Source organism: Rosa chinensis, chromosome 2 (assembly GCF_002994745.2).
Source record: "Rosa chinensis cultivar Old Blush chromosome 2, RchiOBHm-V2, whole genome shotgun sequence".
NCBI lineage: Eukaryota > Viridiplantae > Streptophyta > Magnoliopsida > Rosales > Rosaceae > Rosa > Rosa chinensis.
This window is the reverse complement of record NC_037089.1, coordinates 55496609-55513256: the sequence shown is the minus strand read 5'-3', so window position 1 is coordinate 55513256 and position 16648 is coordinate 55496609. Positions and strand designations below refer to the sequence as shown.

Genomic DNA, 16648 nt, shown 5'->3' with positions numbered 1-16648 from the left:
AATAAAGAAAACGTAAAAACATATATACAAGGGTGGAACGCAAGGAACAAAGATCAAAATCAATTCCATGTAATCAAATTCGATTCAAACCCTATAATTGTTCTTCAAAGTCATGAGAGAGGAGTTGATCATGTGAAACATTCGAAAGCAAATGATTTCCCATATTTTACTTTTCAATGCTAATTAACGTAAGCGAAAGCACCTAGATTAATCCTATCAAACATGCAATCAAGCCCTAGAAAGCTAGTCAATCATGACATGTTCAACGCATTAGACATAGAGAAAGGCTATCAACTCAAGTGTACAACTTAGTTATGGAAAAGTCCACCTAATTGCAATCCTCTTCAATTAAATTCGATTCTTGTCCAGAACCTTTACTACTTTTGATTCAAGTTACACAAAACGAAAAGTCGATTTCATGTTCTTAAACCTAGCACCAATTACATGCAAATCCTATAAGTGTCGACCCAAATAAGATAAACATATAAAAGTTTTCTATCAAGCAAATTTAATCGAACAAACTCACATAAGCAACTTAGAATCACAATTATAGAATTCGAAAACTTTATTTAAACATAGAAATTGGGCTTAAACTTTGCCCTAAACATTATTGTTAACTAGAAACAAGTTCATATGAATTCAAACAAGGAAAACAAAAGATCATTACAAGGAAAACGAATGAATTACACCGTGAGGGGAGATGAAGATGGAGAGCTAGATGGTTGGATCTTGAATCTTGGAAGCAAGCCTTCAAGGTGGATGATGGAGGATATGATCTTCACGGCTCCTTCTTCTTCTTCCTCTCCTTGCTTGAAAACGCAGAACTTTGCAACTAGAGAATGGAGAAGGAAAATGGAAAGGAAATGGAGAGATAAAGAAGATGAGATGGATGAAGGAATTGGTTTAGGAAAATGGGAAGGAAATGGAGAGACAAAGAAGATGAAATGGATGAAGGAATTGTGTGTTTAGGAAAATGGAAAGGAAATGGAGAGACAAAGAAGATGGAATGGATGAAGGAATTGGTTTAGGAAAATGGGAAGGAAATGGAGAGACAAAGAAGATGAAATGGATGAAGGAATGTGTTTTAGAGTGAGAGGAGAAGGTGTTTATATAGGGAAGAGAAAGAAGAGTGAAATTGGAAAAGATGGAGTAAATTAGTGTGAGTAATGATGGAGAAAACATGATGATTACACCCTAAAACATGGAATGTTTTTGGGTGATGATGATGGTGGATTAGTGTGAGAAATGATGGAGAAAACATGATGATTACACCCTAAAACATGGAATGTTTTTGGGTGATGATGATGATGGATTTCCTACTCATTTACTTCAATTTTATCTCCACCGAAAGTTTAGATTCTGCCCAAGACTTCTTCATAACAAATATTCCCCCATGAATGTAGATTACTGTGGTAAAATTTCAGAATGTATTGCCATGTGGTTGGGCCGGAAATGCTGCTGGACCTCTTACAGGTCCAGTTTTCCAGTTTTGCTTCTATAGAAAATTGGGCTGATTGTTTGAATGCCTTCCACTCATAGTTTGCTCTGGCACTCTTCATAAGAAATGATCCTTGGGCTTTCTAGAATGAATCTGGAAAGTTTCAACTCATTTGAAGTTCGGATGGTTAGTCTACCACTCCTCATTTCTTGTCTAGCTCGCTTTCTCATTGGCTCAATTTATCCAACACACGCTTTCTCAGGCCAAAATGCTCATTTTAGGGCCAAACAACTCATTTCATCATCATCTACTCCAATGTACCTAAAAAATAGAAATTGAGTTAAAAATCGATTCGTTAAGGAATTAACTAAGCAAAATGTGAGGAATTAACTATTAAAATACCGCATTAAAATGCTCCTATCAAATTCCCCCACACTTAGCTTTTGCTAGTCCCTTAGCAAAACAAAACAAAAAAAATCCAAAACAAAACAAAGACTTGACAAAAAGCAAGTAAATGACTCTATTGCTCCTAACTGTTGTCTCAGAGACTCCAAACTCATGGCTTTCACGTTAAACACTTAATCAAAATCACAAAGATAATTCTATAGTTAATAAACCTGTGACATTCATATGACTAAGCAAGATATGGAGAACTTAAGTTATACAGTGAATGATAGCATGTTTCGAACAAGTCCAATCCAAACTCACAGGGCATACTCTCGATTTTTCTCTCAGAAATAGCTATGCTTAAAAGCTTCACACTCAATTATATGCAAGAGAACAAATTGTAAGGCAACAAACAGCTTGCATATTTCATCAATAAACACATTTTGTGAAGAATTTTTAAAGACCTCATGAAATGACTAAGTGCACAAATGGACCTAAACCATAAGCTCGACTGCGTAACTGACTCCACTAACCAAAGACTGCCCATCTCAAGGATCAAGTCAGCACTTAAAACAGGTTGTAATGGGGCTAAGCTTGGGTTTTCGAAATGAAGATTAAGGATACAAAAAATCCTAAAGACCTAGCAGAGCATATAAGGACCACCTTATGTCATCATTTTTGTAGACCAAATATCATTTTTTTGGGCCAAACCTTCACTCTAACCAACATGGGAATGGACAAAGGCATAATTTTCAACTTTGAGCCTTCTACAAATTTGCAAGTCCAAAACCACACTTCAACATTTTCCCAAGAGTTTTCTTTTCAATTTTTCTTCTCTTTTGCCACTTTTCTTTCTTTCTTTTTTTTTTTTTTTTTTTCAAGGCAAAATTTTTTTCTTTTTTTTTCTTCTTGGATTTTCCCCACCCCACACTTGTCTTTCATCGTCACTCCTACATACTATGTCATGCTCTACTAAGTCCTTAAGACAAGGGTAGAGATATCCTGTACTAAGCTCATGGTAGGGTAGTGAGGGTGATGAAACAAAAGTTTTCAACGTAGGCTCAAAGTGGTTCATTCTAAGGAGTCCCACGACGGGCACAATTGGGGACACATGCTTGTTTGGCTATGGTGGTTACCCTAATGCCTTCTATCCTATCCAGGATCAGTGCATATTATGGCATACAAGTTTTGACAGTCACAACAGTCGAGTTCTAATATTCTCTAGTCCATTAAAATCTATGGCACATGATCATTGGATTTTCAAAGAATTATGAGGTTTTGCAAATACAGCCACGAAATTCTGGAATTAACAATTAAGCACTCGAAAAGAAAGTATTTTAGCTCAATAGCTCACTTCGGGTCAAATGAATTAGACTTAATCCTAGCATGCTTAATGAACCAAGTTACAATCCTATCTCAATTTTTCATACAAGTATCACAATGTCGATTAACCACAGAATTCAATTAAGTCCTATTTTGATTGTGAAAACCTTCAGCCATGAATTCGGAGACATGTTCATCCTACACGTTAGGAGCATCCTAAGACTCAAACACACAAAAACACTCTAAAACCAACATTTTTTTTTTTTTACAATTTAATTAATTTCAACACTTAGGTACGGGAACAAGGAGTCTCGATGTGCAATGGGACTGAAACAGCTACCCTTTTTCAAGACTATGTTTAATCCAATATACCTTAGTGTATCACAACATCAATTAAAAACACAATAAAAACACAATCCAACATCAACTATTTTTCATTTTTTTTTTTATATACTAACTACTAAAAACACAATAAAGCAATAATCATTCCCCCATACTTAATTCATGCATTGTCCTCAATGTATAAACAAATATAAATCATGCAAAGCATAAATCAAGCATAGAAGAGAAAGTTAACACAACGAAACCTAAAACAACCTAAAACAGTCACCAACGGTAAAGATGGAGACACCGAAATAAGAGGATTGCAAGGGAAATCCAGTCGATAAAAGATATGCAAATACTCAAAGGATAAAAGAGAAAGCCCGAGAATACGGAAAATCTAACGGATTAACCAAGCAATCCACCAGATTCGATGGGAAAGAGTTAGCAGCGACCAGTGTTCTTAGAACATGGTAGAGAAGGTAGAGAGTTGTAGAGTTCTTTAGTTTGAGTAGGGCTGGGCACGGGCCTGGCCTAACTAAAATTTCACTGTGCCCGGACCCGGCCTGTTTTTTACGGTTCGGGCCTAAAGCCCGTTTTGACACCTACAGGGACAGGCCCGGACCAACCCGTTTTCTTTCGGGCCCGGTTTCCGGGCTTTCGGGCCCAAATACCAGTTTTATTCTTTGCTATCTGCCCACACACACACACACACACACACACACACATACACACACACATATATAATCCAGATTCCATTCATTTCAACATGTTGAAGTTCAAAATACTATCCATATCCAAAACTCAACCTGCACATTCAAATACCCAGATATGTAGAGTTCATTATCCAAATTCAAATACAAGAAGTCAAGAACAATTTGGCATGCAATTCAACACAAAGTCCCAATTCAAATACAAAGTCCCAATTCAAATTCAAAGCTGCAATTCAAATACAACGTCCCAATTCAAATAAAAAGTCCCAATTCAAATACAAAGCTGCAATTCAAATACAATGTCCCACTGGAGCTGTCAGCGATGGTACAATAGCATTCCCATAAGTAGTCATGCTACAACCAAAACAAACAGAAAGAAGAATTAGATTAGTTATAATTTGAATAGCTTCGAGCAAAGGATGAACACAGCTGACATAAATATGTAACTTCTTTTTCCTTAGAGCAAAAAATAGGAGAGATAACAAATTTTACAGCTGAAATACGACTAGTACTCATTTGCTTATTGACTTTAAAATCCATAATCAAAAGAAAAATGAACCGTGTAGCTTATGGACTAAGTCTTGCAACTTACAGAGCTTTAACTAGTTTGTGAATTGATAATCCGTAAACCCAACTAAAATTAAAAGGTGTTTGCTCACTAGTCTTACTAGTTCAGCTTGATTCCCTCACAAAGTAATTGAATAGACAAAGTAACTCACGCTGCCCAGACCAGCAAATGTCCTTTGCAAACTGATCAGACTATTACACCTCTAGAGCCACCTCCAGTTCGAAGAACACCAGACAATCAGTTCGAACCGAACAAAAAACTTCCAGAGCCACCTTCAGACACCTCTAGAGCCACCAGTTCGAAGGCTTTTGAAGCTTCCAAAATCAAACAAAAAACTTCACTAACAGAATATCACAACAACTGATGAACTGAACAAAGAGAAAGAGAAAGAAACTCACCGTGATGTGAAAGGAGAGAGAGAAAGGGAGAAATTGCAGTCTCGGTCGTGCAGGTGAAGTGAGGAGAGAGAGAGAGAGATCGAGAGTGAGCGCAGTCTCGTCGTCTCGGCATCTCGCAGTGCATGAGAAGAGGGATGAAGGAGGCGGCCTCGGCGTTGGCAGATATGGCGGAGGCGGCGTCTCTGGGTTCAGATCGGGTTTGGGAAGAGGGCTGAAGGAGGCGGCTCTCTGGTCTCTAGGCTCAGATCTGGAAATGGCTTATTAGGTTTAGTTGTTTAGGACTTTAGGTATTTGAACGAGGGAATATAGTTCGGTGTGTCTGATCCTATGGTAGAGAATCTGAGCATATATTAGGACCAATAATAGTTGGACATCTGTCTCTTTTAACTAATACGGGCCTAAACGGGCCGGTCCGGGTTTGAGGGTTTTCTGGCTTAAACGCTCAGCCCTAAGTTTGAGTCCCCCTTTCCCTAGCCTAATCTCAAAAAATAACAAAAATACACTACGTGCATGGCACGCAACTGACATGTGGAATGCCATGAATTTAATTGTAGTGAAGTGGGATATATTAAAGAGCTTTTTACTAATAACTACAAAATAACATTACTATTTACCAATAGCAGACTCCAAAACCAATAGCCCATGCGGCTAATAATTGAAACAGGCTGTCAGCCCATTTTATAGAAAAAAAAAACTCAAATATTAAGAAAATTACGAAACATGCCACTGAGACTCACATAACCCATTTCTCCCAAAATCAGAACGGTTCCAAAATCGAAACCATCCCAAAATCCAAATCCTCCCCAAATCGATATAGGGTTCCGACGAAGGTAGGGGACGAAGTAGCTGGCGGATCGAGGCGGCGAAGCAACTGGTGAAGGGAGGCTGCCAATCCTGCGAAGGGAGGCTGCCAATCCGGTGAAGCAAGGGTGCGAAGCAAGCGAAGTGAGGCGGCGAATGGAGGCTGCGAATAGAGGCTGCAAAGGTTAGCATAATGCATTAGATATTATCTGTAATGATGAATCTTATAAAAAGATGTACAAACATGATTGGGCTACTAATTTGTAATTGCTGCAGTTTATCAATTTGACTATGTATTTGATTGGACAATACTGAAGTATCCACAAATTGGCTCCAGTTCCAGAACACAAGTAAGTACTTAATTTGTTGGGGTTTTCTCTAAAGGAAAATAATATCCTTTTTGTAATTTGTGTGTATATCTGCATCGATAATGATCGTTATTTCATTTGAATGTCTTTCTAGCAGGCAAGTGCAAAACCAGCTTTGAACCCTGGACCTTCTGCAGAAAGAACAGAAAGGCCTTCAGGTTTGTAAGTTTAAGTTTTCAAGCAAGGCTTGAAATCCATCAGTCTTTACTTATGTAAATAGGTGCTTACAATGTCTTCAATAGTTGGTCTTGGATCTGTGGTTTAGTCTTTGATTGAATTAATTTTTAATTATATGAATATTTCAGTGGGACAAGATTTTCGAGATAGATTCTCAGGTGTGGTTGAAGCATTTTCTAGAAGGAATGGTTATGGGCATGGTTCACATGGTGATAACTCCAGACATAGATCAACTGATGATGTGCCATCATCCAAAGATGTGGTGAGTGGTGCCAACATCTTATGCCCTTTATGTTTGAGAAATTCTGAGGGTCAGTACCTTTAGCCTCATGTTGTCATAGGTTTTGGCATGGGTAAGCTATAATGACCTTGTGTTGTTTATTTGTTTTGCAATTTGGTGGAGTTGTACTGATCCTAATTTATTTGTTATTTCTACAAGGCTCAGCAACATTTTGTTTGTAAGTCAGTAGCTATAGTATGATTGTTAGTTTTGTATTGAGGGTCAGTAGCTCTAGTTTGTGTTTATGTTAGTTTCTTATGGTTCTTTGTTCTTGCAAGTTCATGCATTAGTTGCAAATTTTGTTGCTTGTATCTTCTACTTCCTTTCATTTTTTTCTTTTCCAATTTTTATCTTGGAAAGAAATAGAAGAAACTATAGAGATTAGGCTCTAAGTTTAGTGACAGTTTTTATGTGTTTGAATGCTACGATTTTTGAAGAGAAAGGATTAGAGTTGTAATCGCCAAAGCATTTTTGGGCACACTTTATCATCCCTTATGCTTTGTATTGCCGATTGACTTGCAGGATGGAGCTAATGAGAGCAATGCTGAAGTGAGTAAATGCAAGAAGGTCAGGCTAGTATACTACTAGGGATCAGTACACTACTGAGGGTCAGTATACTACTGGGGCTAGTATACTACTGAGGGTCAGTACTCCAGGAAATCCTGCTGGAGAAACTTCTTCATTATGAGAAGAGGTGAAATTCAATGCAACTTTATGTGCAAGCAGCACAAGCCAGAAATAAATGATATATTGTTCAAGTTTCATATTGTAATGTTTATTATTAAATAAATGAGTTGTTTCTAAGAAAAACAAAGATGGAAACTAAAAGTGTAGATAGTGGTAATTTGCTATATATTAAACTGCCTGGAGGATAGTAGGATCGACTGAAAATTATGTAACGTGTAATTATCATATATATTTAGATTTCAATTAATCAAGCGTATGGTATAATGGTAGCCTTAGATTAATTAATTTTCTTATAATATTATAGACCCTATAGATAAGACAATTATATACGTAGTTCTACATTCTTCAACAAAATGACATGGTAATGTAACATCCCTATATCGATAGTGTCCAAAGCTTGACGACTAAGAAGTTTAGGGCATCTCCAACAGACTACTTATTTCAAAATAAATTTAATATTTAACTAATTTTAGATTAAAATTATACTCTAGCAGAATATTTAAACAAAAGTTAAATTTAACTTTTGCTAAATTTTCTAGCTATATTTAGCTAAGGCGAGAGAAAATTTAACTAAAACATAAATTTAACTTAAAATTAAGTATTCTGTGGAGCATAACTCAATAACTAACTAGTTATATTTCATTTTTAGCTATTTTTAGCAATGAATATAAGTATCACTATTGGAGATGCTCTAATCCATCAAAGCAAACAAGGACTTGTGTACAAAGCTCGACGATTATGAATGAAATTTCAACACACGTGTTGAAATTTCAAAGAGCACGAACGAACAATGAACCTTATCTGCTAGCCAGCTGTGATCGATAAACATCCATTAATTGCTATGTAGTGAAGAATTAGCGCAGGCGGTTGACCCATTAAGATAGGAGGACAAAGTCAAAGTAGAAATTTAGTAATGAAGCTCGATCTTCACCGTCTATTATAGTTAACCATATGAATGGACGGCATCTAACATATCTGATGACAACATGAGGACTCTTCCTTGACTCTTCAACCTAGTTGAAATATGATGACATGAAGACTTCGCTTAATCGACAAGCTTCCCATTTCCGATGGGTATAAAAAGAGGTTATGCCTCATTCTGCAACATCATCCCAACTTTCCAAGCAATTTTCTACATTATATCATCACTTAATCCCTGTGCTATATATTCACTACAAATGGTAAGTCTATGAGTCTTCACGTTGTCTTGTCTTCACCTGTGAGAGTTCGCATTGTGTTCTCAGGGAACTTCTTGTGAATGAGTTTTCTTTTGAGATGTTTTATTTCTTTTCTGGGAAAGCCAACACGAAGAGATATAAGTTAGTTATGTTAATGTACATTGTTTGAATTACCCTGAAGAGTTTTTGGGGTCAATTGTTGTCTAAAAGTACGTGATCGACTATTTGCTCTTGTCTTGGTATAAATGATGCTTCTGTGAAAGCTGAACCGAATTTCTTTTTTTTTTTCTTTTTTCTTTTTGGAGTGTTTAGTCGACTAAATTCGTATTATATATAGTAAAAGAAGGCATGCATCTGATAAGGTACACATATAGACTAATCACAAACAAATAGGGTCACTGGGGATTTATTAGCTGATTAACTAGTACTATAACTCTTTTCATTTTGATTTTAATACTGAGCTGACAAATTTCTACTTGTTTGCTGGTTTCTGCATTTGGTGTGGGGGCAGGCTCTTTCACTAACTATTGAGGTATGGTTGTTCATCTTGTCTTAGTCTTGTTTCTATGGGAAAAAAGTCTATATGTTCAATATTCACTCCAAACTATTAACAGTTTAATTTCTTCTGCAGAAAGAATTTGCTCAAACCTCAGAGAGAGTGAAGTCTGTAGATCTGCATTCAACTGAGCCATGGTACGTAAACAGGCACCTATCTGGCCATCTACAGGCAACTCTGTTATGTGATCGATCTCCAAACTTTGATTTTCAAACCTGTGTTTGTCAGTGCTGGTTCCTTTTATCCTTTAGTGTCGAAAATCAATTTAAATTTCCCACTACATATAACCTAATCATACTGCTTAATAAATTGATTAAATTCTATGCAGGATGCTAGCAAGTTTGTATTCAGGAACTATTTGTATTTGGAACTACCAGTCACAGGTAAATCCATCAGTCTGCAAGCTTGCACTTCATTGCTAAACTCGTGGAGTTTAATAACCCAATTTGGATTCTCACGCTTTTATTTATTCTGTCACATGGACTAACTTAATGTAACTGCACAGACCCTGGAGAAGTCCATCAAAGTCACTGAGTCACCAGGTACATAACAGCATTTTGTTTTAGTTAAGTTGCTTTCATTTCTTCTTAGTGGCATGCTGCATTTCTCTCAATGAAAGATCTCTTAATTTTATCATTTGTTTATGTGCTTACAGTCAGGTCAGTAAAGTTTGTAGCTCGCAAACACTGGATTATAACTGGGGCTGATGACAAGTTCATTCGCGTATACAACTACAATACCATGGAAAAGATCAAAGAGTATGAAGCACATACTGATTATATCAGGAGTGTCACTGTCCATCCAACTCTACCATATCTGCTGTCATGTTCTGATGACAAGGTTATAAAGCTTTGGGACTGGGAGAAGGACTGGGAATGCACTCAGGTCTTTGAGGGGCATTCCCACTATGTGATGCAAGTGGCTTTCAATCCGAAAGACACCAATAGTTTTGCTAGTGCCTCTCTCGATGGAACCATTAAGGTATTGTTGTTGCAAGGCTTATCTTGTTGCAAACTAGATAATCAAGTACTGCATCTTTGGTCTCAATACCTGTTTACCTGTCACTTACACTTTTACAATGTCTCTTTTCGTAGACATGGAACATTGGCTCTTCTGCCCCAAATTTTACACTACAAGGCCACTCAAAAGGAGTGAATTGTGTTGATTACTTCATTCACAGCGATAAGACTTACCTGTTAAGTGGTTCTGATGACTTCACTGCCAAGGTTTGTGACCTAATTGATAATCGTTTTTTCAGTATCAGCTTTCGATTTGGCTAAACATGAAATTGTTCTACCATGTGTCTGTAAGCCCTCCTAATCTGATTATTCTTTGATAAATTAATCATAACAGGTGTGGGACTATGAAACTACAAGTTGTGTGAAAACTCTAGAAGGTCATGAGAACAATGTAACAACTGTGAGTGTTCATCCTGAGCTTCCCATAATAATTACCGCTTCTGAGGATGGGACTGTTCATATATGGAATGCAACCACATTTAGGTAAATACTTTTCTATTTAAAATGCTTACATTGCAAAAATTCTATAGTTGTATTATCAAATAGTGAAAGCTTTGTGATGTTTGGCTGATTTCGTAAACAATTCTCATTGTTTCACAGTCTAGAGCACAAACTGAACTATGGTCTTGAAAGAGTTTGGGCCATTGGACACATGAAAGGATCATACAAGTAAGTTTCTTCTTTCTTTTCTATGGGTTTTTGATTTAGGGTTTAGACTATGAAGTAGAGGGACTTTTGAGGAGCTGTTTAATATAGAAAACAAGTTAACATGACACGATTTTCTTAATCTATTGCTCTTAGCTAGCTTCTCAGAATTTGCTTTAAGTGGCTCATTGTTTTATCAGTGTATATATGTCTACATAAATTGAGTAGGTGCTTCTTCAATTCTGCTTACAGGGTTGCATTTGGTTTTGACAATGGAACCATTATAGTCAAAATGAATGCTTCTGCTTGACATTCTGTGGACCTCCAAGCATGATGAGAAGCAAAGTGATGAAACAAAAGACCTCTTAAGTTATATATGCTGTAATTTATACCGAGAGTTGTAAATGTTGTATGATATCCTACTGAAGGAATATTCCTACGTGACCAATAAAAGTTTCCTTGCAAGGAATATTTATATGTAATTTGTTTGTGCATGCTTTTTAATATCCCTCAAGACTAGTTGTACTGCTTCTGTAATTTCTGTTTTATATAAAAGGAATAAACTTTGTTTGCGTTGTGGTATAACTTCCCAAAAGGAAAATTGTAAGGATCAGTGGAAACATTCTAATGCTTATGTGTCCATTTAACAATTTATACTGGTGAAAATGGTAGATTCAGTAAAATGTGTCCATTCATGAACTGGAAATTGCCATGGTGAGAGGAAGTCTTGAATCCATGCATGAGTTGGGATTCAAAGATCTTATGAGTACGGTGGAGTCTTAAATCCATAATAATTCAGATCAAAACTATTTGAGACAGAATACAATAGATGGAAAACATTGATCTAACTACTATTAATATAGCTTCATTCAAATGGTTCAGTCATCTTTCTGTAACGTTGGTCCAGTTCATTAATAAATATCTCTAGTCATGGGAACACAAAATATCGATTTTATGTTAAATTGGATCTTCAGTAGATGAAAACAATATTAATTGCAACAGTACTAACTGCCGCAAGATGTCTATAACTCGATCCCTTCCTCAATTGAGAATGGATGAGCCTCGGGGGTATAAAGCATTAATCATTATCAAGAACAAACTTTATGCATATGAGATATTACTTAATACTAACATAACCAGCCATTGAAGGCAAACTAGTAAGCTATACATAACTTCTTTCCTTGATACTAAAACATGGCTTATATTTGGTTCTCTAGCTAGCATTCTTATGTACAAACTAAACAGACAAGAAGTTAGCTCTTTCTGCTAGGAACCTTCCTATCCACATCAAATCCAACTCCTTCATACTTGAATCTTTCATTACTATTAACAGAATACTTTGACCATACATCAGTTTTACAACTTTACTGGACAAACTTAACAGAGTGCATTTCAGTAAACGACTGTAGATCCAACAAAGCCATAATAATTACAAATCACATTGGAGGTTCTTTTAAAAGCTTTGATTTTCATTCTCCAATGCTAAAAATCAGTGCTAATATGTCATTGCCACATATCTATCACTATACCACAAAGTTAATCAGACGACAGTTCATTAACTGTCGTCTGAATGATTTTGCTGCTGTTGTCTAGTAGCCTGTCGTCTGATTGACTTCATTCAGACGACAGTTAAAAACTATTGTCTGATCTAAATTCACACAACACATATAGCTAAGTATGTGTCGTCTGAATATTTCCAAATTAAAATAATTAGGTTTAACTGTTGTCTGTTACAAACTCACACGACAGTTCATTTATTAACTGTTGAGAAAAGCTATATTACCTCAACAGTTTTAGTAAAAATGTGTTGTGTGTAATGAATCTCAGACAACATCAATTTGTTATTTCTGTCGTCTGAAATGAATCTTAGTCAACATATTATTGTTATATCTGTTGTGTGATTTGAATATCAGACGACAGTAACTTTATTATACATGTTATCGGAAAGAAGATCACACAACATCAAGTTGTTATTTCTGTCGTCTGAAATGAATCTTAGTCAACATATTATTGTTATATCTGTTGTCTGAATTGAATATCACACGACATCAAGTTGTTATTTCTGTCGTCTGAAATGAATCTTAGTCAACATATTATTGTTATATCTGTTGTCTGAATTGAATATCACACGACATCAATTTGTTATTTCTGTTGTCTGAAATCAAGTTTACACGACATCAATTTGTTATTTCTGTCGTCTGAAATGAAGTTCAGACAACATGTATTATTTACTGTTTTTAGATGTGTTGTATGAGTGGATCTCAGACAATGGTTTGGTGAACCCTTCAGTTGTGTGATACCTTTGGAAACTACAATTATTTGACCTATATATGTTGTCTGAATTAACTTTGCACAATTGTTGCTTATATGAACATTCATATCCTGAACAAATCCAAAATATAACATTGTCATATATCAATGCCATCTGTTCTTACATTGCCAATCCAAAATATTTCCAAAAGTACATATCCATATCCATAATCTATAGTAACTTTATTATACATATCCACAAGCTGTCAACAGATTAATGAATCAGTTACCTCATAGAAGATATAAGCTATAGTAAGTATCACGGAGACAATGAGAGCAATTAAAATTGCAAGGCCTTGGCCACCTGAACTTAAGTGGAGAACTTGAGGTATTTGAGAAACAACAACTAGGATGATAGATATGACCATAATCCTTGCAGCATAAGTAGTCCAAATTTCTGTACTCACACCAGAACCTGCAATTGCAAATCAAATTACTTAAAAGCGAAGAAGCAGAAAAGCAGATGATAAATTGTAAGTGATCAAGGCAAGTATTGTACCTAGAAGTATAATGGCATCTGGAATGGCACTGAGTGTTAGTAAAATCATGACAATCAAATTTAAGTTGTCCACAAATGCAAAAGTTGTCTGCACATTTCAGCGGATGCATGACAGAAAAATGAGAACCAGATGCGTACCAATAATCAGAAGGATCAAGATCAACCTGAAACAATTGATATGTAGAATTAACACAAATCTAAAGCTCTGAAATGCAACTGATCTCGAACTCTTAAAATGGCCAACAGTAGCTTTCACATCAAGGAATCTTTCAAAGTATGAGTTACTCAATGTTCCATCGAGCATCATCAGAAACTTATGAAATGTAATGACAAGTGGGTAACAACTCGGAGGAATATTGTGAAATGAATCTTGGATATCCTTGAATTGGGTTTCATCCTCATCAAAATCAGCCATATCAATTAAACCTCTTCCAGTTGAGTTACCTCCGCCACATGCAAAACTGTGGACATCAAAATTAGCAAATTAAACTTGTGCCTCCAGTACTTCAATATATACAGAAGATTTAAATACCCTTCGTTTGGACTAAGAAAGAGACTCCATCATGAGCAAGAGAGATCAGTATCCTCGGTTACAGGTGTAGCAAGTCCGGAACTAGAATTTCCAAAATTCTTAACTATTAAAAGTACAATACTAATATACTATGGTGCATTCAAACTAGAATTTCCAAAAAAACACAGTTTAGACTTTAGACTCAAATGAAGTATGGTAGGTTGTTTAATTTACATGAAAAGTCATTATATTGGAGAGAATGATAATTATTTTACAAGGAAAAAAAAAATTAAAAACCATTTATAGTTTACTGTAACACGATAACCTGTTTGCAGCTAATTATAAACCGAGAAACATTTCGATTGTATGTTCTTTCCGAGAGAGAACAATGTAGTCTAATGATTCGTATCATAACCCTAAATTCACATTAAAACTAAAAGAGACAGAAAATGTCTTTTATGAATAGTCCACTCACCTGTTCAAGTGTGAAACATGTCGCTTGATGGCAAAACATAGCTTAGGACTCAATGTCACAAAAAGCTGGCGCAGAACTTTCCCTTCAGTAGCTGCAGAACTCTGCTCAACCTTGCTAGTATTTTGACTACTATAGCGTCCTTGAACTGCAAATTGGTGCCACTGTTCTTTTTGAAACAATTTCATGGTTAAAACTGTGGTTTTCCCAGTTCCTGACCGTCCCACTATAAAGGAACTTTTACGATAAAGGATAATCTCCATCTCTTCGTCTGTAACTTCAAATGGAAGCTCCAGTTCTCTACCCTCACGGTCTGACAGCAAGTGGTTTACTACCCCAGAAGATAAGGAATAAAATTTTAACAGCAACAAACTCTCGCTAACCTGTGAATTCTCAACATAGCTTCTACAATCAGAAGTGTCACCAACTAAATCACTCTGAGCTTCACTGATGCTAAGATCCTTAATCCGGAAAAATTCCAAAGACAGTGACCAGCTTTTTGGAACCTCTAGATCACTGCATACAAATGACAAACAAAGAAAACCAATAACTAGTTAGAACTATAGAAAAATGGACTCATTATTATTAAATTTAAAGGCATGGTTAAACAACATACCCATCAAGACACTTCTCCTTGCAAAGATTAATAAAGTTATCAGTACATCTGTTGAAAATACTATCCAGGCGGTTAATCAACTTTGGGGTATCCTCTAGAGGCAATATGTCCCAGATCTTTAATACTTGAACGTACTGCAGGTTCTTTGCAATGTCATTAGTGCAAACAATGTATAGACGTTCAACCTTAAATTTCTTCAAGATCATGGAAGAGCCACCAGAAATTGTCTCAACATTTTGCCCTGACAATTAAAACCTTCATCTATCAAAGGACACACAAATGGTTGATACAAAGGATAGCTCTCATCATAAACCCACCTCCCTCTTGTAAAATCACAGTCCATTTTTTTCTCTTACCTTCAACTACATTGAGGATCATATCAGAAACTATATAGACCCAGAGGCGCATAGCACAGTTCAACAACGATTTCAAAGCAATTACTATCAGATTTACAATTCTATACTATCAAATGTCAATTCAAAGCAGAACACACAGAATCAAAATTCAAAACTCATCATCACATCAAAACCATCGAAACAATCAGTCTTAGAAACTAGCAGATTTACAATTACCAGTAGATTATTTTGCCAAAAGAACAAGAAGTGAAAACCCATATAGCTTTTGATCAAATCTGAGAAAGAGGAACAGATCTAGTTCTTGATTTGAGAGAGGGACTTAGCCGTCACCCGTCGAGGAGAGCGAGCGCCGTCAACTATCGAGGGGAGAGGGAGAGTGCTGGTGCCGTCGAGGAGAGAGAGAGACGACAATGACGAGGAGACACCCAGAGAGAGGGCAAGTGTAGGTTTTCAGAGGGAGGTCAGTAGGTTTTAGATCTGGAATGAGGTTTTTTCGATGCGAGATGGGTGAGTTTCTTCTGGAAACAGGAGGAGGCGTGGCCGCGTGGAGAGGTGGAGGTGGCTCGATGGAGTCGCGGTGGGACTGGGCGTTTGAGCCTCAGAGAGTAGCCATGGCGTCGTGGCGAGGGACAGAAGGAGTCATGGTGAGGGACTGAGGGAGTCGCGGCGGGACTGAGGCTCAGAGGGAGTCGCGGCGGGACTGAGGCTCAGAGGGAGTCGCAGCTGCTGCAAGAGGCCAGGAGTGATTCTCAATTGTCAGATGGTGATTGAGTTTTGAGATAGTGTTGAGTCGGAGGGAGGCCGAGAGCAATTTGGGAGGGAGAGTTGACCCAAATTTTTAGCTAAGGGAGGGAACTCCGGTTTACTTCTAGGTTTTGGTGTTGTTTTTTTTTTTTTTTGGCGGAAAGTTTTTGGGTGTTTTGAGAGGGGGAAAAATAAATATAAATTAATGATTTTTTTTTTCGTTATTCAGACGACAGATATCCTTGTTAGTGTCGTCTGAAATCTCTGAAATTTATGAAATG

The 16648-nt window shown here is 36.7% G+C and overlaps 1 protein-coding gene and 1 long non-coding RNA gene across 2 annotated transcripts; both read left to right on the top strand.

Moving 5' to 3' along the window:
* The first annotated feature begins 6223 nt into the window (after positions 1 to 6223).
* LOC121051873 lies at positions 6224 to 6724 on the top strand. The gene is made up of 3 exons (XR_005807306.1): positions 6224 to 6299; positions 6415 to 6475; positions 6623 to 6724. It is a non-coding gene; the product is annotated as an uncharacterized LOC121051873 (long non-coding RNA).
* Positions 6725 to 8518: 1794 nt separating this feature from the next.
* Positions 8519 to 11431, top strand: LOC112185088 (coatomer subunit beta'-1). The gene is made up of 10 exons (XM_024323299.2): positions 8519 to 8642; positions 9151 to 9171; positions 9271 to 9332; positions 9524 to 9578; positions 9701 to 9737; positions 9851 to 10176; positions 10290 to 10421; positions 10549 to 10697; positions 10815 to 10883; positions 11112 to 11431. The coding sequence occupies exons 1-10, from the start codon at positions 8532 to 8534 to the stop codon at positions 11167 to 11169; spliced, it is 1020 nt and encodes a 339-aa protein (XP_024179067.1). The 5' UTR covers positions 8519 to 8531; the 3' UTR covers positions 11170 to 11431.
* Positions 11432 to 16648: the final 5217 nt, after the last annotated feature.